General features: G+C 38.1%; 2 protein-coding genes across 3 annotated transcripts; both read right to left on the bottom strand.

The window, feature by feature from the left end:
* Window positions 1–2102: 2102 nt before the first annotated feature.
* LOC127983569 (flavin-containing monooxygenase 5-like) lies at window positions 2103–7361 on the bottom strand. 2 transcript variants are annotated; one of them, XM_052585759.1, is made up of 9 exons: window positions 7208–7361; window positions 6822–6962; window positions 5661–5849; window positions 5220–5385; window positions 4912–5054; window positions 3500–3699; window positions 3009–3364; window positions 2801–2873; window positions 2103–2726 (listed from the first exon to the last, which is right to left on the bottom strand). In XM_052585759.1, exons 2-9 carry the CDS (start codon window positions 6951–6953, stop codon window positions 2354–2356), a joined length of 1632 nt encoding a protein of 543 aa, XP_052441719.1. In that variant the 5' UTR covers window positions 6954–6962; window positions 7208–7361; the 3' UTR covers window positions 2103–2353. The 2 variants fall into 2 exon arrangements, with proteins under 2 accessions (XP_052441719.1, XP_052441718.1); XM_052585758.1 differs by having other exon boundaries at window positions 6822–6980; window positions 7208–7360.
* A 3824-nt stretch (window positions 7362–11185) lies between these two features.
* On the bottom strand, window positions 11186–17447 carry LOC127984484 (polyisoprenoid diphosphate/phosphate phosphohydrolase PLPP6). Its single transcript, XM_052587140.1, has 2 exons — window positions 16796–17447; window positions 11186–13652 (listed from the first exon to the last, which is right to left on the bottom strand). Exons 1-2 carry the CDS (start codon window positions 17274–17276, stop codon window positions 13285–13287), a joined length of 849 nt encoding a protein of 282 aa, XP_052443100.1. The 5' UTR covers window positions 17277–17447; the 3' UTR covers window positions 11186–13284.
* Between the last annotated feature and the right edge of the window lie 1763 nt (window positions 17448–19210).

Here is a 19210-nt window from a genome sequence, read left to right as displayed (position 1 = left end):
TTCACAGCTGTCGGATGGCTGTCCGACAGAAATTCTGTAAAGCCCCCCGCTGTCTCTTCTTTTGTTTCTCTTCATTTTTTTATGTTTCGCCGCACTCAAAAGCATCTTGAATGTTAGCCTACTCAAAACACACCTGCCTGCTAGCTTTGTTGTCCCGCTCCGACCTCTGAGCGCCGCTGACGTCTCCTCGGATTTAACTATTAAACATACAGTCATGGGCTGGCGTCAATGTGACGTAATGTAACAGTCTATGGTTAAGATAAACATCGTCACTATTTTTAGTTAACTAATAAATATTGATATAAATTGTAGATAGGACATTTGTAAATTTTATTTTATTTTTTATTATTATAATTATTTTTTTTTTGTGCCTCTGTCTGGGCCCCATCCCGCCAATCGGGCCCTAGGCACGTGCCTAGTTTGCCTTTGCGTTAATCCGGCTCTGGTCATTGGTGCGAGACAGCTCACTGATCCAGGTCCTGTAATGATGAGCAAAGGCTTGCGAGTGGATCGTTTCTTTTTATTCACTAGCATTAAAACATGCATGTTTTCGTTTTATTTACTTTATTAACACATGTATGTGTTTATTAGCAGTAGAGGTGCTCCGATCACGATCGGCCGATCGTTAATGCGCATCTCGTCAGTAAAGCCGGTTTTCTAATCAGCGGTTAATTCCATCAGGTGAGTGATTTCACATAGAGGAGCTGTTACTACACAGAGCCGTTGTTAATAGAGAAGATGCGCAAATCACGTTAATTTTCGGCGTTTATTGGCCCATCTTCTCAGTTAACAACGGCTCTGTGAAGTAACAGCTGCTCTATGTGAAATCACGCACCTGATGGAATTAACCGCTGATTAGAAAACCGGCTTTACTGACGAGATGCGCATTAACGATCGGCCGATCGTGATCGGAGCACCCCTAATTAGCAGTGTTTGCTGAAGTTAAAGTTGTTACCATGAACATCTGCTGTTTATTTTTCTCGATGTGCACACTTTTATAGCATTAATTGTTTCACAAAGAACGCTTATGTGTGCTGCCGTCCCTATCACAAGTTAAGTGATTTTAAACAAACACTGTTAATACACATGCAGTTAACCAAATGAAACAAATAATGCTATAAAAGTGTGCACATTGAGAGAAATAAACAGCAGATGTTCATGGTAACAACTTATTTAACTTGATCAAACACTGCTAATACACATATACATTTGTAAATAAAGTTAATAAAACGAAAACATGCATGTTTTAATGCTGAATAAAAAGAAACGATCCACTTGCAAGCCTTTGCTCATCATGACAGGATCTGGATCAGTGAGCTGCGTCTTGCACCGATGATGTCACTTCCAGGGAGGCAAGTTGTACACACCCCCGTCCCTTGGCTCCACCCCCAAGTCAAAACAGTGCCACAAAGAGAGACGTGCAGAAAAATGAAGCGCAAAGGGAAAACGGCATTGCAAGCTCAAACTAGACTGACACGCAAAATATAAAACAGCATTGCAAATAAATTAATAGATATGACCATGGAAAATATGTATTGAAAATCATTGCTTCCGAGCTGTTTCATTCAGGTTTTGCAATACCTTATTTTTGTTTGCAAAACTTTATTTTTTTGCGTTTATATATGGCATTATATTGACTCCATAGGCGGAGATCATAATCACTCGCTTTGCTCAGTAACGTTGAATTAGTTGAAAAATTTACAAAAATCACAGCAAAGTCCTGTTTTATTTCGCTGCCTACGTCCCAAGGCTTAATTTTTATTAAAGTTTTTTTTTCTTTTTTTTTTTTATGAAGGTGAAGATCACATTAAAACTGTCTTGGAAAAGTGTTTAAAATGTACTCCTGCCCCAGACTTCTCCTGTCCCTGTCTCACAAGCTTAAACTGAAAATCTATTATAATGAATAGTTTTATTTTACACTTATTGTGTGGAAAGGACACCCTGAGAAATATTGACTGTTTTCTATTTTTCTCCACTACAATAATTTTTTTTTCGTAGTCATATTTAAGTCTCTAATTATTTAAATCTAAATGATATGTAGGCATGGTAATAATCATCATCTCATCTCACAATCACAAAATACCAGCCCTGACAGACTCAGGCTTCTTCAATGACTTTATATTTAAAAGTACATAGACTTCGGTGATGATTGTCAAAAGACATACTATATTACCTGGTTGAAAACCAAAACAAAACACACACACAAAATACACTTGTACAGGTTGCTTGTAATTTACAATATATTGAATTATAAAAGATAATGAACTCCAAGAATTAGATTAAGAAACAATTAGGTAAAAGTTTAAACGCAAAGCAGAGGTACCCAAAATTGAGTGTTGGATATCTATGGGATCTAATCAATATTCAGAAACAGTGGGAACTTCTTTTGCATTGCCATTAAAGCAAAAATCACTGCAGCCCCTCCTGATAGGCCCAGCCAAAAGAATAAACTGAAGGATGAAGATTCTGGAATGGGACGTGTCTTCATGGGTTTGGCCACACGATCCCACTGGGTAAGGATGGCCTGACGAGCACCACTCCAGTGCCCCGGTCCGCTCAGTCGAAACTGGTAGGGAGTACAGGGCCCGAAGAAAACCCTCAAACCAACGGCTGGGTCCCTCAGGAGCAACCAAGCAATGTTGGGACAGACGCCCACTTCCTTTGCTATAGTGTCTAGATAAGGGATGTAGTCCACCTGAAGGGCAGCCAGTTTGGGACAGGGGTAACTGTGGAGAGATAACAGATTAACTGTCAAAATAAAATCTATTTGAAATGATCATCCAGGTGAATGAACAATTACCTCTTTAAATAGGCTTGTATGTCTTTCTCAATTATTTTATCCATTTTCTCAGCGGGAGGAAGATGGTTTAGTCCTTGAAGAACAGGCAAATTACTTCTTTTTTTTTACCCATAATCACAATATGTTTCATATAGGTCTCTATATTTATTTCACCGTCAAATCACAAAATTATTATTATTTTTTATGGCTTATTATGGTTGCTCATTACCTGCAATGACTCTGGTGGCCCAGCGTGCCTGTAGCTCTACAGCTGGCATGATCGGACCTTTGGTCTGCAGCAGGCCCATGATGGCCAGTGTTGGATGCTCAAGAGATGGAGGGAAGACTCTTCTGTAGAGTTTCATATCTCCATCAGAACCAGAGTTTAAGGATGCTGGGAGGAAGGGGAATTTATAATCATATCCTGTGCATAAGATCACTGCATCAATCTTCTCTTCAACAGTCCCATCATCAAAGACAACTGTTGAGCCTTGAAACTTCTGCACATTTGGCTTCATCACCAGTTGTCCTACCAGAATACGACCTGCAAGGTCATCGTTTATAATGGTACGCTGATCGAGGATCCTGGAATCACGAAACATGGGTAAAGGTCACTGTGAATCATGAGGTCATTTTTTAATCCCAGGGCTTTACTTTAATCATCAACAATGAAAAGAGTTTGGCTAAAGAGACTTTAAGGAGAATGTTTTGACCCTTCACCTGTGAGCAGGCTGTAGTCCATACAGCTTATGGTCGTGTCTCTGATTGAGGGTTCTCTCCCCAAACCAGTTGAGCAGAGCTCGAGGCAGGAGGCTGTAAATCAGATCTCGAACTCGTCTGACCATTGTCATATCTAGAGGAAGCCCTCTACCAACCATGCGACCTATGACCCAAGCACCTTTCCGGGTACTCAGGAATGTCTAAGAAAATGGGGAATAGGACGAACAAAGCAATTTTAGAAATGGAAACAGAATTAGTAGATAGACATGAGAGAATGAAAGCTTGTCAAATAGGAGAATATTAAAGAGAAACAATAGAGTAACCACATATTTAGAAATTATGTGGTAAAATGGAGTTAATCATCAGCCATATGGACACAGAGTTTAATGACATATTGTGCATTATTTTAAAAGGGGTAGATCTACAATGAACAAAATTATAAAAACCAGTCGGTAACTGGTGTGAGCACCATTTGCCTCACGCAGTGCAATACATCTCCTTTGATCAGATTGTTGATTGTGGTCTGTGGGATGTTGGTCCACTCCTCTTGTTGCTGGATATTGGCAGGAACTGGAACACGCTGTCGTATACGCCGATCCAGAGCATCCCAAACATGCTCAGTGGGTGACATGTCTGGTGAGTATGCTGGCCATGCAAGAACTGGGATGTTTTCAGCGTCCAGGAATTGTATACATATCCTTGCAACAATTGACTGTGCATCATCATTCTGCAACATGAGGTGATGGTCGTGGATGAATGGCACAACAATGGGCCTCAGGATCTCGTCACGGTATCTCTGTGCATTCAAAATGCCATCAATATAATGCACCTGTGTTCATTTTCCATAACATACGCCTGCCCATACCATAACCCCACCAACACCATGGGCCACTCGATCCACAACGTTGACATGAGTAAACCACTCACCCACACGACACCATACACACTGTCTGCCATCTGTCCTGTACAGTAAAAACCGGGATTCATCCCTGAAAAGAATACCTCTCCAAAGTGCCAGATGCCATCCAATGTGAGCATTTGCCCGCTCAAGTCGTTTATAGACAAACTGATAAAAAAAATAAGGACGATGAGCATGTAGATGAGCTTCCCTGAGACGCTTTCTGACAGTATGAGCAGAAATTCTTTGGTTATGCAAAACGATTGTTGCAGCAGCAGGTTATTGTAGACGTTGTTGCAAGGAGGAGGGTAAGTTATTTTGATGCAATATTACAAGGGGATATGAATTAAAAAATAACTATTATGTGCATAGATACATTATAACAAACTGCATTACAATAAAAAATTATTTCATTGGAAGTTTAATGTACATAATTTATATACATACTATTTTGTGTAAATTTATATTACTTTCCTTTGCTATATTACCCCGCAAATTTTAAAATCTCGCTTGCCTTCTCACATGTCCTGCTGAGCTCCACGGCAATGTCTCCACCAGAATTCCCAATCCCAACCACAACAACTCTCTTCCCAAGGTAAGGATCAGGGTCCTTATATTCCCAACTATGAATTATTGTCCCTGGGAATGTGTCAATACCTGCAGAACATAAAATTACAGTTAAAATGATTTAATATACTGATGTTTCCATATACATATTAAATCCATTATACAGAGCCATGCAGGAAATTATCCTACACACAGTGCTGAATGCTGTGTAATCATATATACAGATTGTAGAGTGCTGTAATATCAGATGAGCACCTGGGAAGTCTGAGAGGGGTTTGATGGGTTGTGTGTAGTGTCCTGCACACACTAGCACACCGTCAAATACATGTGTCTCCTCTTGTCCATCTCTGTCCATGGTCACCACCTCCCACTGACCAGAGTCAGAGAAATCAGGCCTTTGTCTCACACGGCGAACTGTGGTCTGAAATATACCCAACCACACAGAGCCTGACTGCTCCCTGTCATCTTTACACAGAAAATGCTGTTTCAAACACTCAAAAAATATGATAGATCCTGAAAAAAACACAATTATCTGAGAATAATTTTCCCGAGCAAGATGTGTTCCTAGAACATAACTGCTGTCAAATAGTCCTGATCAGTTGAAAGGTATATTTGCCAGTACCAGTGAGGATTTAATGCAAGAATATTTCCTACTAAGTGAAATCTCAGCAGATGTGATGTCATGCTGTTAATTACCTGAAAGTGAATGTGTTTGAGCAGGTTGAAGTGCTCAGCATAGAGTTTGAAGTACTGGATGATCATAGAGTTGTGCATGAAGTTGGGGTAATGTTCCGGCACAGGGAAATCACTGTAGCACATCATCTCTTTAGAGGTGTTCACTATGACAGAACGATAAATGCTGCAACGGTCTGCTTCAGGTCTTTCCTGTGAATAAACGGGGGTATAGGGTATTGACTTCGAAAGGATTAGCTTTGTAGCTTTGTAAAGTTTTGTTTAAAGATAAAGCGTGTAATATTGTTTATTGTTAAAATACTTATCCCATCATAATATGCAGCAGAAACAATACGTTAGCCAACTGAAGGATTATTGTCCCCAAAAATGTAAACAAAAACCAACTCAGTGAATAGTGCGTGTTTGGAGGTGGGGCTATCTGTTTGTTGACCAATGGTAGTTGGCGAGAGTGTTAAAGACAATAATATTAATAATAATAGTAATAATACATTTTAATTTTTGATTTTACTTTCCATACAGAAAATACAAGTTAACAGGTCAGAATTTTTTTTTTTTTAACTAAAAATAAATTACCATAAAAAGAAGGTGGTCCAACAATTATTACATTATTACATTTACACTACTGTACTTTAATTCTGATCAAAAGTGACAGTAAAGAGCTGTAAGATTAAAACAGATTTATATTTTAAATAAATGCTGTTCTTTGGAGCTTTCTATCCATCAAATAATCATGAAAAAATGTACTTGGTTTCCACGGCATGAATATCAGCATGACACGGAAGAGTGGAGTAATGGCTGCTGAAAATTCAGCTTTTCCTTCACAATAACACTTCACAATATTACTATTTTTACTGTATTTCTGATCTAATAAATGCAGCCTTGGTGAGCACAAGAGAGTTCTTTCAAAAACATCATCTACCCCAAACTTTTGAATGTTATTGTATTAAAATGGCAGTAAATAAATTAAGGCATTGGCTTCAGACACCTGATCTTGTATTGCTTAGATTACAATGAGCTAAAAATCATTCTAGTCAATTATCATTATATTAGTAATTTTCCATCATTTGGGTACCATGGATGGCACAGAAATTACACACTTCCCCTTTATTGTTCAGCTGTTCAAACTCCAAACATTAAATGTTCAAAACGGAATTAATTTTCAACCTTAAACCTCCAGAGTCCTCCAATATCATCACTGCTCTCAAAGCACACAGGCTCCAGCCTTTCATCCAAGCAGCATTTGATGGAGGTCAGTCCAGAGCTGCCTGCTCCAATCACAGCCACACGCTTAGCCATGCTGCCAGTCTGCACACGGATCAATCACTTGAACAAAACAAATGGTGATAATGCACGCGTTTATGAAAAACATACTGTTACACTAGTGTCTCCTCAGTTTTGCACCTTTGATGAGGCATTCCAGGATTCATTCACACTGTTTGGCATGGATGTGCATCTTTATTCATTAATCATTAAACCATACACACACACACTCACTCACAAAACAGACACCAGTCTAAAAATATGCTGCAAGCTTAGCATATAAATCTTACCTTTAAACTGAAGATGGTGTCAAGCCCTCAGCATTCAAAAATGCCAAAACGATGTTTTTCTGTTCCAAATAGTTAGAGCAGCTTTCCCTGGCAACCGTCTCATTGAGATCAGCCTGTAAACAATTGAGTGTTTCTGAAGTCTGAAAGAAGAGGGTGGTCTCAGCTGCCACTAGTTTAAGGTGGATCAAACCGGAATGAAACATTATGGGGAAAACATGTTCAAACATTATCACAGACATGCAAGTCTTTATCTTTGGATGCTGTCATAAATGTTATCAGAATACCAAAGATGAGTCCACTGGTTTTTCGTAATAGTATAAAACCTGTAGTTAATGATAAAACAAACATTTTATTTGCAGAGGTCGCCTATATTAAAATAACATTAAAAATGCATATGTTTTGTCTATGGTCAATAACGACATGCATCACGTGTTTGTGTTAGTTCACAAGCTGAACTAAAGCTGAAAGCCCATGAAGAATAAGGTGAAAGGGCTTTAGAGGGTGGGGTGATATATGTCCCAGGGTTAACCCTTTACTTCAGTCATATGACTGAAGAAACAAATCAGTGTTTAACATTGAATATCAGATGTGTGCCAACTGACTACCCTTATGAAAGGAACATATATTTACCCATATATTTCTTAAAATATATTCTGATATATTGTAATATATTATTTTCCCTTTTTATTTTCTAATATTTAATATATTTAAATACATAGAATAATATATTGATGATACATATATTATATAATATATTGCAAAATATACAAATGATTGCCGCTTTCAATATATTGCAATATATTGAAAAAAAAAAAAAAATTAAATCCCATATATAATAATATATGCCTAATACATTACATGATATTTTCCAATATACTGCAATATATTTTTGTTTCATAAGGGTAGATATTTGTATTTAATTTAATACTATAACCTGAGATCACATCTACCCTTCTAAATGTCTGAAAACCTGAAAGTCATGGAAAGCACATACGTTATGTTAGTATTATGTAACTTGGAGGAAGTTGCCTCGTTTTCTCTCTGAGAGTCTCTTTGTGGTAAGAGAAGAAATTATAATAGTAGATAAATTTCGTCAACATCATCATCATTATCATCATCATCATCATCAAAATCACTGTGGTTTATTTAATTTCATGAGAAATGTTTGTGAAATTGTAAAGGGATAGTTCATAATTGATTTACTCATGTTGCTCCAAACCTGTATGATTTCTGTTGAACATAAAGTGTGCATAAAATGTCAGTGGCCACTAAAACTTTGATTGAAGTAAGTCATACAGGTTGTCCTATAATGTGAACAAAGCTATACAATTATTTTACTAATGTTTACTAATAATTGGCCGTGTAATCCTCATCATTTCCAGCAGAGGTCATTGCAGCATTACAAAAAAACAACATCTTTCAGTTTAGTACTTGTAACTATCAGTTTAATTAGTAGCAAACAATGTAAGATACGCATTTCAAATAATCCTGGTTGCTATGTAACAGTAATATACATTATTAATTACAGTAACTACAGTTGCCACCTTAGAAAGTACACTTAAATTACTTAAAGGACTTAATACTGGCTTAAATTCCATAATGTTCATAATCATATCTTTCTGTTATGTTATCAAAAGTTGTGATGATGACAAGTGGACAAACTGAAACCACTAAGCGATGAAGAAGAAGAATTAGTAGATAACTACTGTTAGCACATCTAGTGGTGATCATGTGAAGCTACAGGTTTAAAACTCGAGACAGCCTCACAGATTTATATTATTTTGTCGTGGCTCGATCCAGAGATGGGCATAAATACACATTTTCAGTATATGATTTTAATAAAGCATGCACAAAAACTGCCTGCCATTGTGTAAGTGTGAATTTAAACAAATTTAATAAAAAACAACCACCGTTTAACTATCAAAACTGCTTCGCTAATGCTATTTTCCCACTTGTTGGTGCGCTATGTTCTTCCAACTCAAGGCAGATATGAATGATGCTTTAATCAACAAGTGCAATTGACCATGACATCCACACCTTTTCTTGTTCCAGAAAAGTGTTTCACCCAATGCCTAATGGAGTTGTACATGAATGTTTGGGTTGGGGTTGAGGGGAGGGGGTCATGTGTGAACTAGTTGATGCACAAAATCAGCACCCCAGAGGTTAAGAGGTTGTCTGGCACCAGGGCCGTCCTTATGTGGGGGTCACTGGTGTTGACCCTCTGTCTTGTCACTGTTTAGACAAAAAAAGTGTCAAATTTCTAGACATCTATTTTTAATAACATATATAATCAGAGAAAGGCCACATTGACCTCAGGTTTTGAATGTATATAACATGGGTGACATCTGTGTTAAAGTAAAAGTTGATACCAAGTAAAAGTTTAGACCAAGAGGATAGATGTAGATGCTAAAAAGGGCCCATAACTGAGCCTTGAGGAACACCAGATTGCACAACACCAATATCAAACCTGCAGCACCGACAGCTACAAACTGCTTTCGATCTAAGAGATAGGACTTAAACCAGCTTACTGCAGTAGCAGAAACACCAAAGACAGACTCTGAGTAAGTCAATCTGAATGATCAACAGTGTCGATAGCAGCACTGAGATCAAGAAGAATCAAAATAGAAAGGCAGCCAGAATCAGAAGTTATAAACAAATCATTAGTGACCTTAAAATGCTGTTTCAGTGCTGTTTTTACAAGTTTCTGAAAACCCGGTTGAAGGCCAATCAGTTACCAAACATCAGATATCAGCTATTGAGTTTCAATGCTCTGATATGTCTGATATTTATACTTACACAATACATCAGATAAGACATCAGATATCAGCTATTGAGTGTCAATGCTCTGATATTTCTGATATTTATACTTACACAAAAGATCAGATAAGTAGTAAGCTAGCAAATATGAACACTTTTTTTTTTTTTTTTACTTTCACTTTTCATTATGGTCACTAAGAAATTTCTAGTAAAACAATTACAGAGAAACAGCAGGCAACACAAGTGAATATGAAATATGGAAGTACAGAAAAGTTAAATAGTGTCTGAAATAGTGTTTTTTCCCCTTATCTTTAAAACCTACTACTCCAATATGTTGTTTTATTTACAACTTCTAAAAATCTTTTGTGTAATCAGTCCTTTCCTCCTGTACTCAAATGCACCTTTCCATTTACAGTGTGGGCTGATATGTCACAAGTGTCTGATAAACACTTAGGAAAATAATTCCAGATACCAATACATTTCAAAGAATCATTCTTTTATAAATTAGTTTACTCTGTTCAGACCTTAAGACTCATTCTCTGAATGATTCATTTGTGACAGAGACAGTTTTCTGGTGATAACATTTAATGCTATATCTGCTTTCAAATTCAATCTTATTGCAAAGTGTTAACATTTTTCGTCCTGCTTATTATTGTAAAATGAACAGACCTGTATCATTTATCATTTATTCTGCGTGATTTACACCAACACAACTCAAAAGCCTGAAGTGCACTTCGGTTGTCTAGTCTTTCAAACATTTTCCCATGAACACACTCTGTTATTTGATATGGGACCTGTCAAAGAAATGATGTATGCACTAAAATACAAGGGCAGAAAATAAATATTTTGGTACAAGCTTGAACATAGTCTCAAAGTAAGGGTTGACAGTTTATATTGAAACAAGACAAAACTACATTCTTCAATGGTTTTCCTTATATTTCAATGACTCATAACACTACACAATAGAACAAGATTATGTGTTTTGTTATTTGTTCTAACACGGGTTTCTTTATTAACCTTTCCCACACCTCCGTATGGAAACACTTACAGCAATAAAACATCACATGCTGCAAGTGGTGCAAGATATTGCCGAGCTTCTTATCTTCTGAGTCAGAGCTTACTGTAAAACACATATCACGCTGGAGTTTCCTGCTTTACAGTGACAAAGATTTACTCATGAGATAAGATGTTCAAAGAAAAAATGATTCAAAGACACAAAGCTTAGATGTCTTCATATTTATTTAGAAAATACAATCACATTATGATGGATGTAGAGTATATTTTACATCACACATATAATCAACAGTCATAGCAGGCACCACAATAAGCTTATGAATATCCCTTGTTAATTTGACTTTGGTGAATGTAAATTGCCATTTGTCACTGCAAGACTACACAATGATCAGATGTCAGATTGTGAAATAGCTGGTGAAGCCATTTAAAATGACTGTACACCCAAAACCCGTGAATTAAATAAAAATATCTTCCTAAAGAAAAAAAAGAACAAGCATGGTACCTAGCAAACAACCATCACTAAAACAGCACAAAGTTATTGCAATTTAAAAATAACATTATTGGTTGCCATATGTCAATTGTGATATTGCACAAAGGATCAAAGAATTCACTTTGAAGAAATAACACCGTTATTGCGAAGGAAAAATATGCATATGGCTCTCTTAAAACAGTCAAAATGCCCACAACCTTCACCAGAAATGTATTACTGTGAATCATTCTGAGTGTGTGTGCTGTCAGAGAAGAAATATTTCATATCAAAGAAAGAAGAAAAATCTTTTGTTTTTGGGGTGGATTAGTCAAAATATCTTTGATGCCACAGTACTTTAAAAGAGGAAGACTTATGGCTGGATAAAGCCGACAGTCAGCCTGACAGTGTTTCAAAAGTCTCTTTCAACTGTTCAACCAGCCTGAAAGGGTTAAACAGAATGTGAGAAATTCTCATTAAAAATACATGCAGACATTCACATGCTGATTAAAACAAACAAAACAACCGAAACAAATGGAAATGACAGAATTGACACCTGCCTGAAAAAAAAGTGGAATGAAAATGAAATGGAAAAAATACACTATTGTTATCACATATACAGTATAATGCAATATAGAAAGACACTGTACAATACAGAGTTATCAAACTCTATATTGTCTATATATAATCGTTATTTTTCCTATTCAGTTCTTCTGCACAACCAGTGGAATGTGACAATAAGATGTACTATATCTAAAAATATGTAGACACTTAGAAATAATGGGTTTGGCTATTCCAGACATTTCTGCGAGGACAAACTGTTGCTGCAATGTTGGAAGCCAGTTCTTTATAACGTCAGTGCATGTGTAGCATTAAGACTGTGGTCGGTGGAATTAAAGGAACAGCCAAACCTGGTTATAAGAGCGTACATATATTTTTGGCCATATAAACATACATGAAGTAGTAGTAGAGTGACAGTTATTTTCAATTGTCAACAACTAAGTCTTAACATTTGTAAAAAGTCCATGCAAAAACGCAAATGGGAAAGTCACCGCCCCCCCCCCCCCCCCCCCACTGTCTTAATCACTTAAGTAATTACATTTGAAAATTTCTTCTTTCACAAACATAAAATTGTTGGTGCAATTTAAACCTGCTTATTGCAACCAAATGGTCATTATGACAGATCCTCCTGTGATATATGGCAACAATTTGCAGCATATCACGTGATTTATGGCTCTACAGCTGTGGCTTTAACCCAATTAAAAACCAGCAAATTTGAATTAGACCATAGCAAAATACAGCAAACATCTATAGAATAATAAGATTGACTCAGAAAGTGCAATAAAATTTAACAGTGGTTAACACGGTCACAATAAAAGCACAGAAAAATAAACAATTTCACTCTTTTGAGACACATACACAGAACAGAGCTTTAAAACACACACAAAAGACTTTTTCAGAGGATTGATATCAGTGTAATGATATAGAAGCCAGAGGTCGCCCCACCCATCCTGCTTTGATAAGGACCAATCCTCAAAAGAGCCGAACAGGATGGCAGCTGATTCATTAAGACTGACAGTACTGACAGAAGAAGGAGAGAAACAGCTTCTGAAACCTGTTTACACTTCTCCAACTTAAACACATTTATCTGTTCAGCATGATCTAATGTGAACCTAAAACCTTGGATATTACTGGCAGATGATAGGTGACTTTACATTCGAGAAAACGAGATAAGCTCAAATAAAGCAACTTGACAGACATTATGGAATTATTACCGGCATACTGGCAGCAAACGAATGTGTCAAGATCCTCAAATAATGGGGACCTCAGTCTTAGCTTCTCACTGAAGCTGTCCAATCGCGCTTTGCAACACGACTGGAGACAACCAGAGCATCTCAACCAAATTATATTGCCAATAGCCCATGAGGAAACCAAACGCGACGTCCGTCACGTGATGCCGTCCGAGTAGGACTCTAGAAAAACCAACAAATGTGGCCCAGAGCAGGACAAGAAAGCGGAGTGGGGCCGCCAGCACCAGATGGGCCAATAGAAAGCGGGCACACATTGCAGCACGTGTGGCATGGCCTGATGGGAAGGAATAGCCGTCCACAGAGAACGTGGCAAACATGTCCATACGGTTATGGGCAGGACGTCGCCGCCGTACTATAGCTTTCATTGCACCGACCAGGACCAGGTCCAGAACCAAGGCTGAAAAATAAATTATGAAAACGTGAGTCAGGCCAACTTGTATCCAACCTAAATATAAAACCAAAACCAAATTTTTAATTACCCCATGATCTAGTCACCCTCCAGCCAGTGTACATGACTTTCTTCTTTCAGACAAACATAATTGAATTTATATTTTAAAAAAATTTCCTGGCTCATCCAAGCTTTGTAAATGGCAGTAAATGGTAGTCAAGATTTTGAAGCAAAATAAAGTGCATTAATCTATTATAAAAAGTGCTCCACATGACTCTGGGGACTTAATCAAAGCTTTCTGAAGTGAATTGATGTGTTTGTGTAAGAAAACTATCCATATTTATAACTTTATAAACTTTAATGTCTAGCTTTCGCTAACTGTGGTACACGTTCACAAGAGAGTGGATCTCCAGTGGACGACGTAGGACCATAGACTGTAAAAACACATGTATGAAGTGTCTGTGACGTCATCTGTAAGTTTCCAACTTGACGGCAGTGACAGCAGCGACAATCCACCTGTCCCTCAAGTGGCCACGCACTTAATTATGCAGAACTTTAAGACTTAATATAATTTAAATGGATGAGTTAGAAAAAAATTCACCACCGTAACAGTTATCATGAAGAGCAAAATTAGCTATATAGACCAAACTATTTTTTTGAACCAGGCTGTAAACATGTTTTTTTTTTTGGTGTAAAGAAGGGCATTTTAACATGGGGAGTCTATGGGATTGACTCCCTTTTGCAGCCAGTCTCTAGCGGCCAGTCGATGAATTACAGTTTAAGTCACTTCCGTGTTAGTCTCAACCTCAGACGTCATGCCCGCAGACTGTTGGCTAAACGTCTGATGCAGATGGGACACAAAAGTGGAAACACTTCAGGAGTGTCGAAGTCGTCATTGGATTGGTTGAATTCTACAGGATTTCCGGGAAATGTGTGTTTCTGCATGGAAACGAAGATACTGTGGCACCAAACCCCCTCATGAAAGAAAAGAAGCCGTAGTGTTTACAACGAAATGTTTACAGCAAAACGAATGTCGGTCAATTGGCCTCTTCGGCGGGCCTTGACCAATATGAGCTGCCATGAATTCCAGACCTTCAGCCATCAGTCTGAGGTCTGGCTACGCGAGACTACTTCTGTGTTGGCTTTACGAGAGAGAGTGGGAAGTGGCTGCTTGCATCGGACGTAGGTAAGAAGTGACGAATGCAGAGCAAAACAAAACAAAACACTGGCCATGAATTCAAAGTACAAAACGAGTGTTTGTAAAGATAATGTTGGATGATTTTGAAATAAAACCAAGAGAAGACAACAACAAAACAAAACTTGGTTCTCGCAATACTAGCTTTTATGCCACTCTCTCGTGAATGTGCGTACAACTGTTGGCAGAAGCTAGAGATTACGGTTTAGAAAGTTTTAAATATGGATATCTCTCTTACACAAATGCATCGATTCACTTCAGAAGGCCTTTATTAACACTTTATATGATGTATGCACTTTCTTTTGTTTCAAAATCTCGGCTCCTATTCAGTGCCATTATAAAGCTTGAAGAGCTAGGAAATTTTTTAATTACAACTTTACATTCATCTGAAAGAAGAAAGTCATATCTATGATGGCTTGAGGATGAGTAAATCATAGCGTAATTTTAATTTCTGGGTGAACGATACGTTTAAGGCCAGTTTACACTGCATTGAAAGACACAGACCTATCCAAGAGTCAATAGATGGCTACAGGCGTTGAATGAAACAATGCACTGATCTGAAAAAACCTGATGAACATGTTTGTTGCCAATTGTCTCTATCTGTCATGCAATGTGAACTGGCCTTTATATGATGCCATAATAAAACGTGTTTAAAAATGTGTTTGTAGAAATGTCACATACATGTGCATAAAGTCCACTCAATAGCTCCTTTGGTCTGTCCTCAAAGAATAGTTGGGTTAGCGATTTTGCTAAGTTAAGGAGATGCTGCAAGTCCAAAAAGCCTTGTATGAACCTCCAATAATAATGCCATGGTTAGCATATATAATCCTGTTTACAGCTGCTCATGAAGCCGTGGGAACTGAAACCCGATAATGGTAAGGAACATAACATTTTCAACACACATTCTGAGTGACGGACCAATCAAAATACCAGCTGACCAACCAGAGCAGACTGGGCTTTTCAGAAAGGGTGGCTTTAAAGAGACATTTCAGTCAGTGGGAATATTTCTGGATCTCTCTTCAGCAACAAACTAGAAGCCAGTTGCATTTTAAACGGATTGCCAATAAGCCACATCGATAATGGAAAGCTCAGCTGAATGGAAACATGATTCACCTGCAGGAACACCAGGCACTGAAAACATCTGATTAAAGAGAGGTCTAAAAGAAAAAGTCATATGGAAAGTGGGAGGAGATGAAGGTGGCTATATGCGTCTTGCATCATTGAAGAGAATGAGCCCGAACTAGAGCCAGAAAGAGTGGAGAAAATATATAAGAAAACTAAATATGAAGCTAGCCTATAAGTTTGATATAAGTTGACTAAACAAAACTGCTGATGGAGATTTATGGACAGCAGTGACAGAGCTTTAAAGAAATGGTCCAGGTCCACTTACAAGGGGCCGCAAGAGAGTGCAACGGGGTCTGTGTAAAAATCAATGTTACCAGAAAAAAAGGAAAAATATAATAAAGATTTGTGTGAATAAATATTTTTCTTATTAAAATAAAACATTTATTAAAATATGAATATATAAAAAGCCAAACAAAATGACTAAAATAATACATTTAAATAAAATAATTCAACTGATTAAGATAAACTTAAGACTTAAAAGACCAATTAAATAAAAACTATTGATTAGCCTAAATAATTGATAATAGTAAATAAATGCCTTTTTATTGACTACTTTAATACATCTAACGGTGCCATTTTCTACTATTTTACTATGTAACGCAATCAAAACGAAATAGGTTATAAATAATATTTTACAATAATTTATTATATGAAATTTTCAGGGTAATAATAATAATAATATAGCCTTTTACGTTTTAGTTTGATGCCTCGCATGAAGATGATCGTATTTCGGGCGATCCTTGACATCTAACAGATCGACCACCTCTGTTCTATTATAAACTGATTTGGATGTCGAGCGCTTGATTGGTAAGCAGCAGTTAAAGCGCATTACCCATGAGCAGGTTCAGCATGACCTCCTGACCGGCGGCGCTGTCGCTTTTGTACAGGGAGTATGCGGCACCGGCCAGCCACGGGATCCCGTGTCCGGAGATCTCGACGAGCTTCATGAGCGGCCGCACGCTGCCCCAGGACGCGTCCTCACACGCGCACACCCCGAGGCGCTTCGACAGCCACAGGTCGATGGCCAGCAGAGAGCTGAGCGCGATCCCAATGATGGACGGGTTCAGTTTCATACAGTCTTCCTCCGGTAACTGCTGCCCGCCGGTTGAGGAGTTGGACGACCCAGAGCCGCGTCGCCGGCTGGGGCTCTCGGAGGCTCGGAGCCGGGCCGCAGTGGGATCGGAGCCCTGCCTCTGCAGCAGGTGCGGCGGGGGAGTCCGGCTCAGAGAGATAAACTCGTAGCGTCCGTTTCCACCGGCGCACGGAACACTGCCGCTGCGCGCCGCTCCGCTCCGCGCTTTAGGAGAAGGCATTTCACTCCACTAACGCTAAAACGGGCTAGTCCGAGAATATTGGAATGTCTTCTGTGTTATAATATAGCTTTTGGATCTATCTTTTTCAGGTCATAGTTTTACAGACATCAACAGAGAACTGGTCATACTGGACTATCGTGCAGCGCCATCTTTAAAAAGCAGCTCTCTGCGCAATGCACACTGGGGGAAAAATTGTATTCTTTAGCCATGCATGTGACTCTACAAAATAGAGGGAATTTCGAGGCTGGTAAATCCTGCTCTGTCGTTGTATGTAAATCCTAAAATATGTTCTGATATTGATAGGGCTTTATTTAAGTTTATCTGGAAGAATATAAATGAATATGTGAAAAAGAAAAACTATTGTTAGAACTATTTCAGAGGGTGGGTTTAATGTCCTTGATTTTAACACTCTTAATATATATATTTTTTAAATCAATTGGATTAAACATTGTTTGGCCCAGATTAAATCTATATAGTTTTATATCCCCAATTTGTTTTTTGTAAATTGTGGTGGATTACACTTTCTACTATCGTGTGATTTCAAATACAGTAAACTTCCCATAAAATTATCTAACTTTCATAAGTAATCATTAGAAGCATGGAAAATAGCCTTTAAGCATAATTTTTCTCCACATACGTGCATCCTTTGGAATAACCAATTTGTATTGGCTGAAAACAAGAGTATATTTAAAAAAGAATGGTTTGATAAGGGAATTATATTTATTTCAGACTTATTAAATATTGATGGTGAGATTTGTTTCTTTTTCAGGGATTGAATCTTCCTGTAGAGATTATTATTTGGTTGTGAAAAGCATTTCCCCTAAATTGCTTTGCCTTGTGAAAGTAAATCTCATGTATAATTCAGCTGTCCAACAAATTCCAAATCTTGTTATTGGAGGTATTAATATTATGGATATTAAGTGTAATAACTCACATATTAGCTTTATAACTAATATAAAGCTCACATAACTCACATAATGCTTTATTGGGTGGTTGTTCTGCACACTTGGTAAACAAACTACAGCTAGTCCAAAATGCAGCAGCAAGAGTTCTTACTAGAACCAGGAATTATGACCATATTAGCCCGGTCCTGTCCACACTGCACTGGCTCCCTATCAAACATCGTATAGATTTTAAAATATTGCTTATTACTTATAAAGCCCTGAATGGTTTAGCACCTCAGTATTTGAATGAGCTCCTTTTACATTATACTCCTCTACGTCCGCTACGTTCTCAAAACTCAGGCAATTTGATAATACCTAGAATATCAAAATCAACTGCGGGCGGCAGATCCTTTTCCTATTTGGTGCCTAAACTCTGGAATAACCTACCTAACATTGTTCGGGAGGCAGACACACTCTTGCAGTTTAAATCTAGATTAAAGACCCATCTCTTTAACCTGGCATACACATAACATACTAATATGCTTTTAATATCCAAATCCTTTAAAGGATTTTTAGGCTGCATTAATTAGGTAAACCGGAACTGGAAACACTTCACATAACACCGTACTTTCTACATCATTAGAAGCATGGCATCTACGCTAATATTTGTTTCTCTCTTGTTCCGAGGTCACCGTGGCCACCAGATCCAGTCTGTATCCAGATCAGAGGGTCACTGCAGTCACCCGGATCCAGTACGTATCCAGCCCAGATGGTGGATCAGCACCTAGAAAGGACCTCTACTGCCCTGAAAGACAGCGGAGACCAGGACAACTAGAGCCCCAGATACAGATCCCCTGTAAAGACCTCGTCTCAGACGACCACCAGGACAAGACCACAGGAAACAGATGATTCTTCTGCACAATCTGACTTTGCTGCAGCCTGGAATTGAACTACTGGTTTCGTCTGGTCAGAGGAGAACTGGCCCCCCAACTGAGCCTGGTTTCTCCCAAGGTTTTTTTCTCCATTCTGTCACCGATGGAGTTTCGGTTC

The sequence above is a fragment of the Carassius gibelio genome, chromosome B20 (genome assembly GCF_023724105.1).
Source record: "Carassius gibelio isolate Cgi1373 ecotype wild population from Czech Republic chromosome B20, carGib1.2-hapl.c, whole genome shotgun sequence".
Taxonomy (NCBI): domain Eukaryota; kingdom Metazoa; phylum Chordata; class Actinopteri; order Cypriniformes; family Cyprinidae; genus Carassius; species Carassius gibelio.
The sequence above is the reverse complement of the archived record's forward strand: the minus strand, read 5'-3'. Positions and strand labels throughout refer to the sequence as shown.

Bases quoted from the DNA above. Each gene is read 5' to 3' on its own strand.
- LOC127984484 (XM_052587140.1), bottom strand. From the start codon at position 17,276: ATGCCTTCTCCTAAAGCGCGGAGCGGAGCGGCGCGCAGCGGCAGTGTT. The intron at 13,653-16,795 runs GTAATGCGCTTT...TTTATTTTTCAG, and splicing joins CATGCTGAACCTGCTCATGG to CCTTGGTTCTGGACCTGGTC.
- LOC127983569 (XM_052585759.1), bottom strand. From the start codon at position 6,953: ATGGCTAAGCGTGTGGCTGTGATTGGAGCAGGCAGCTCTGGACTGACC. The intron at 3,365-3,499 runs GTGAAGGGTCAA...TCGTGATTCCAG, and splicing joins GGACTACAGCCTGCTCACAG to GATCCTCGATCAGCGTACCA. The intron at 2,874-3,008 runs GTAATGAGCAAC...CTGTTCTTCAAG, and splicing joins GGCCACCAGAGTCATTGCAG to GACTAAACCATCTTCCTCCC.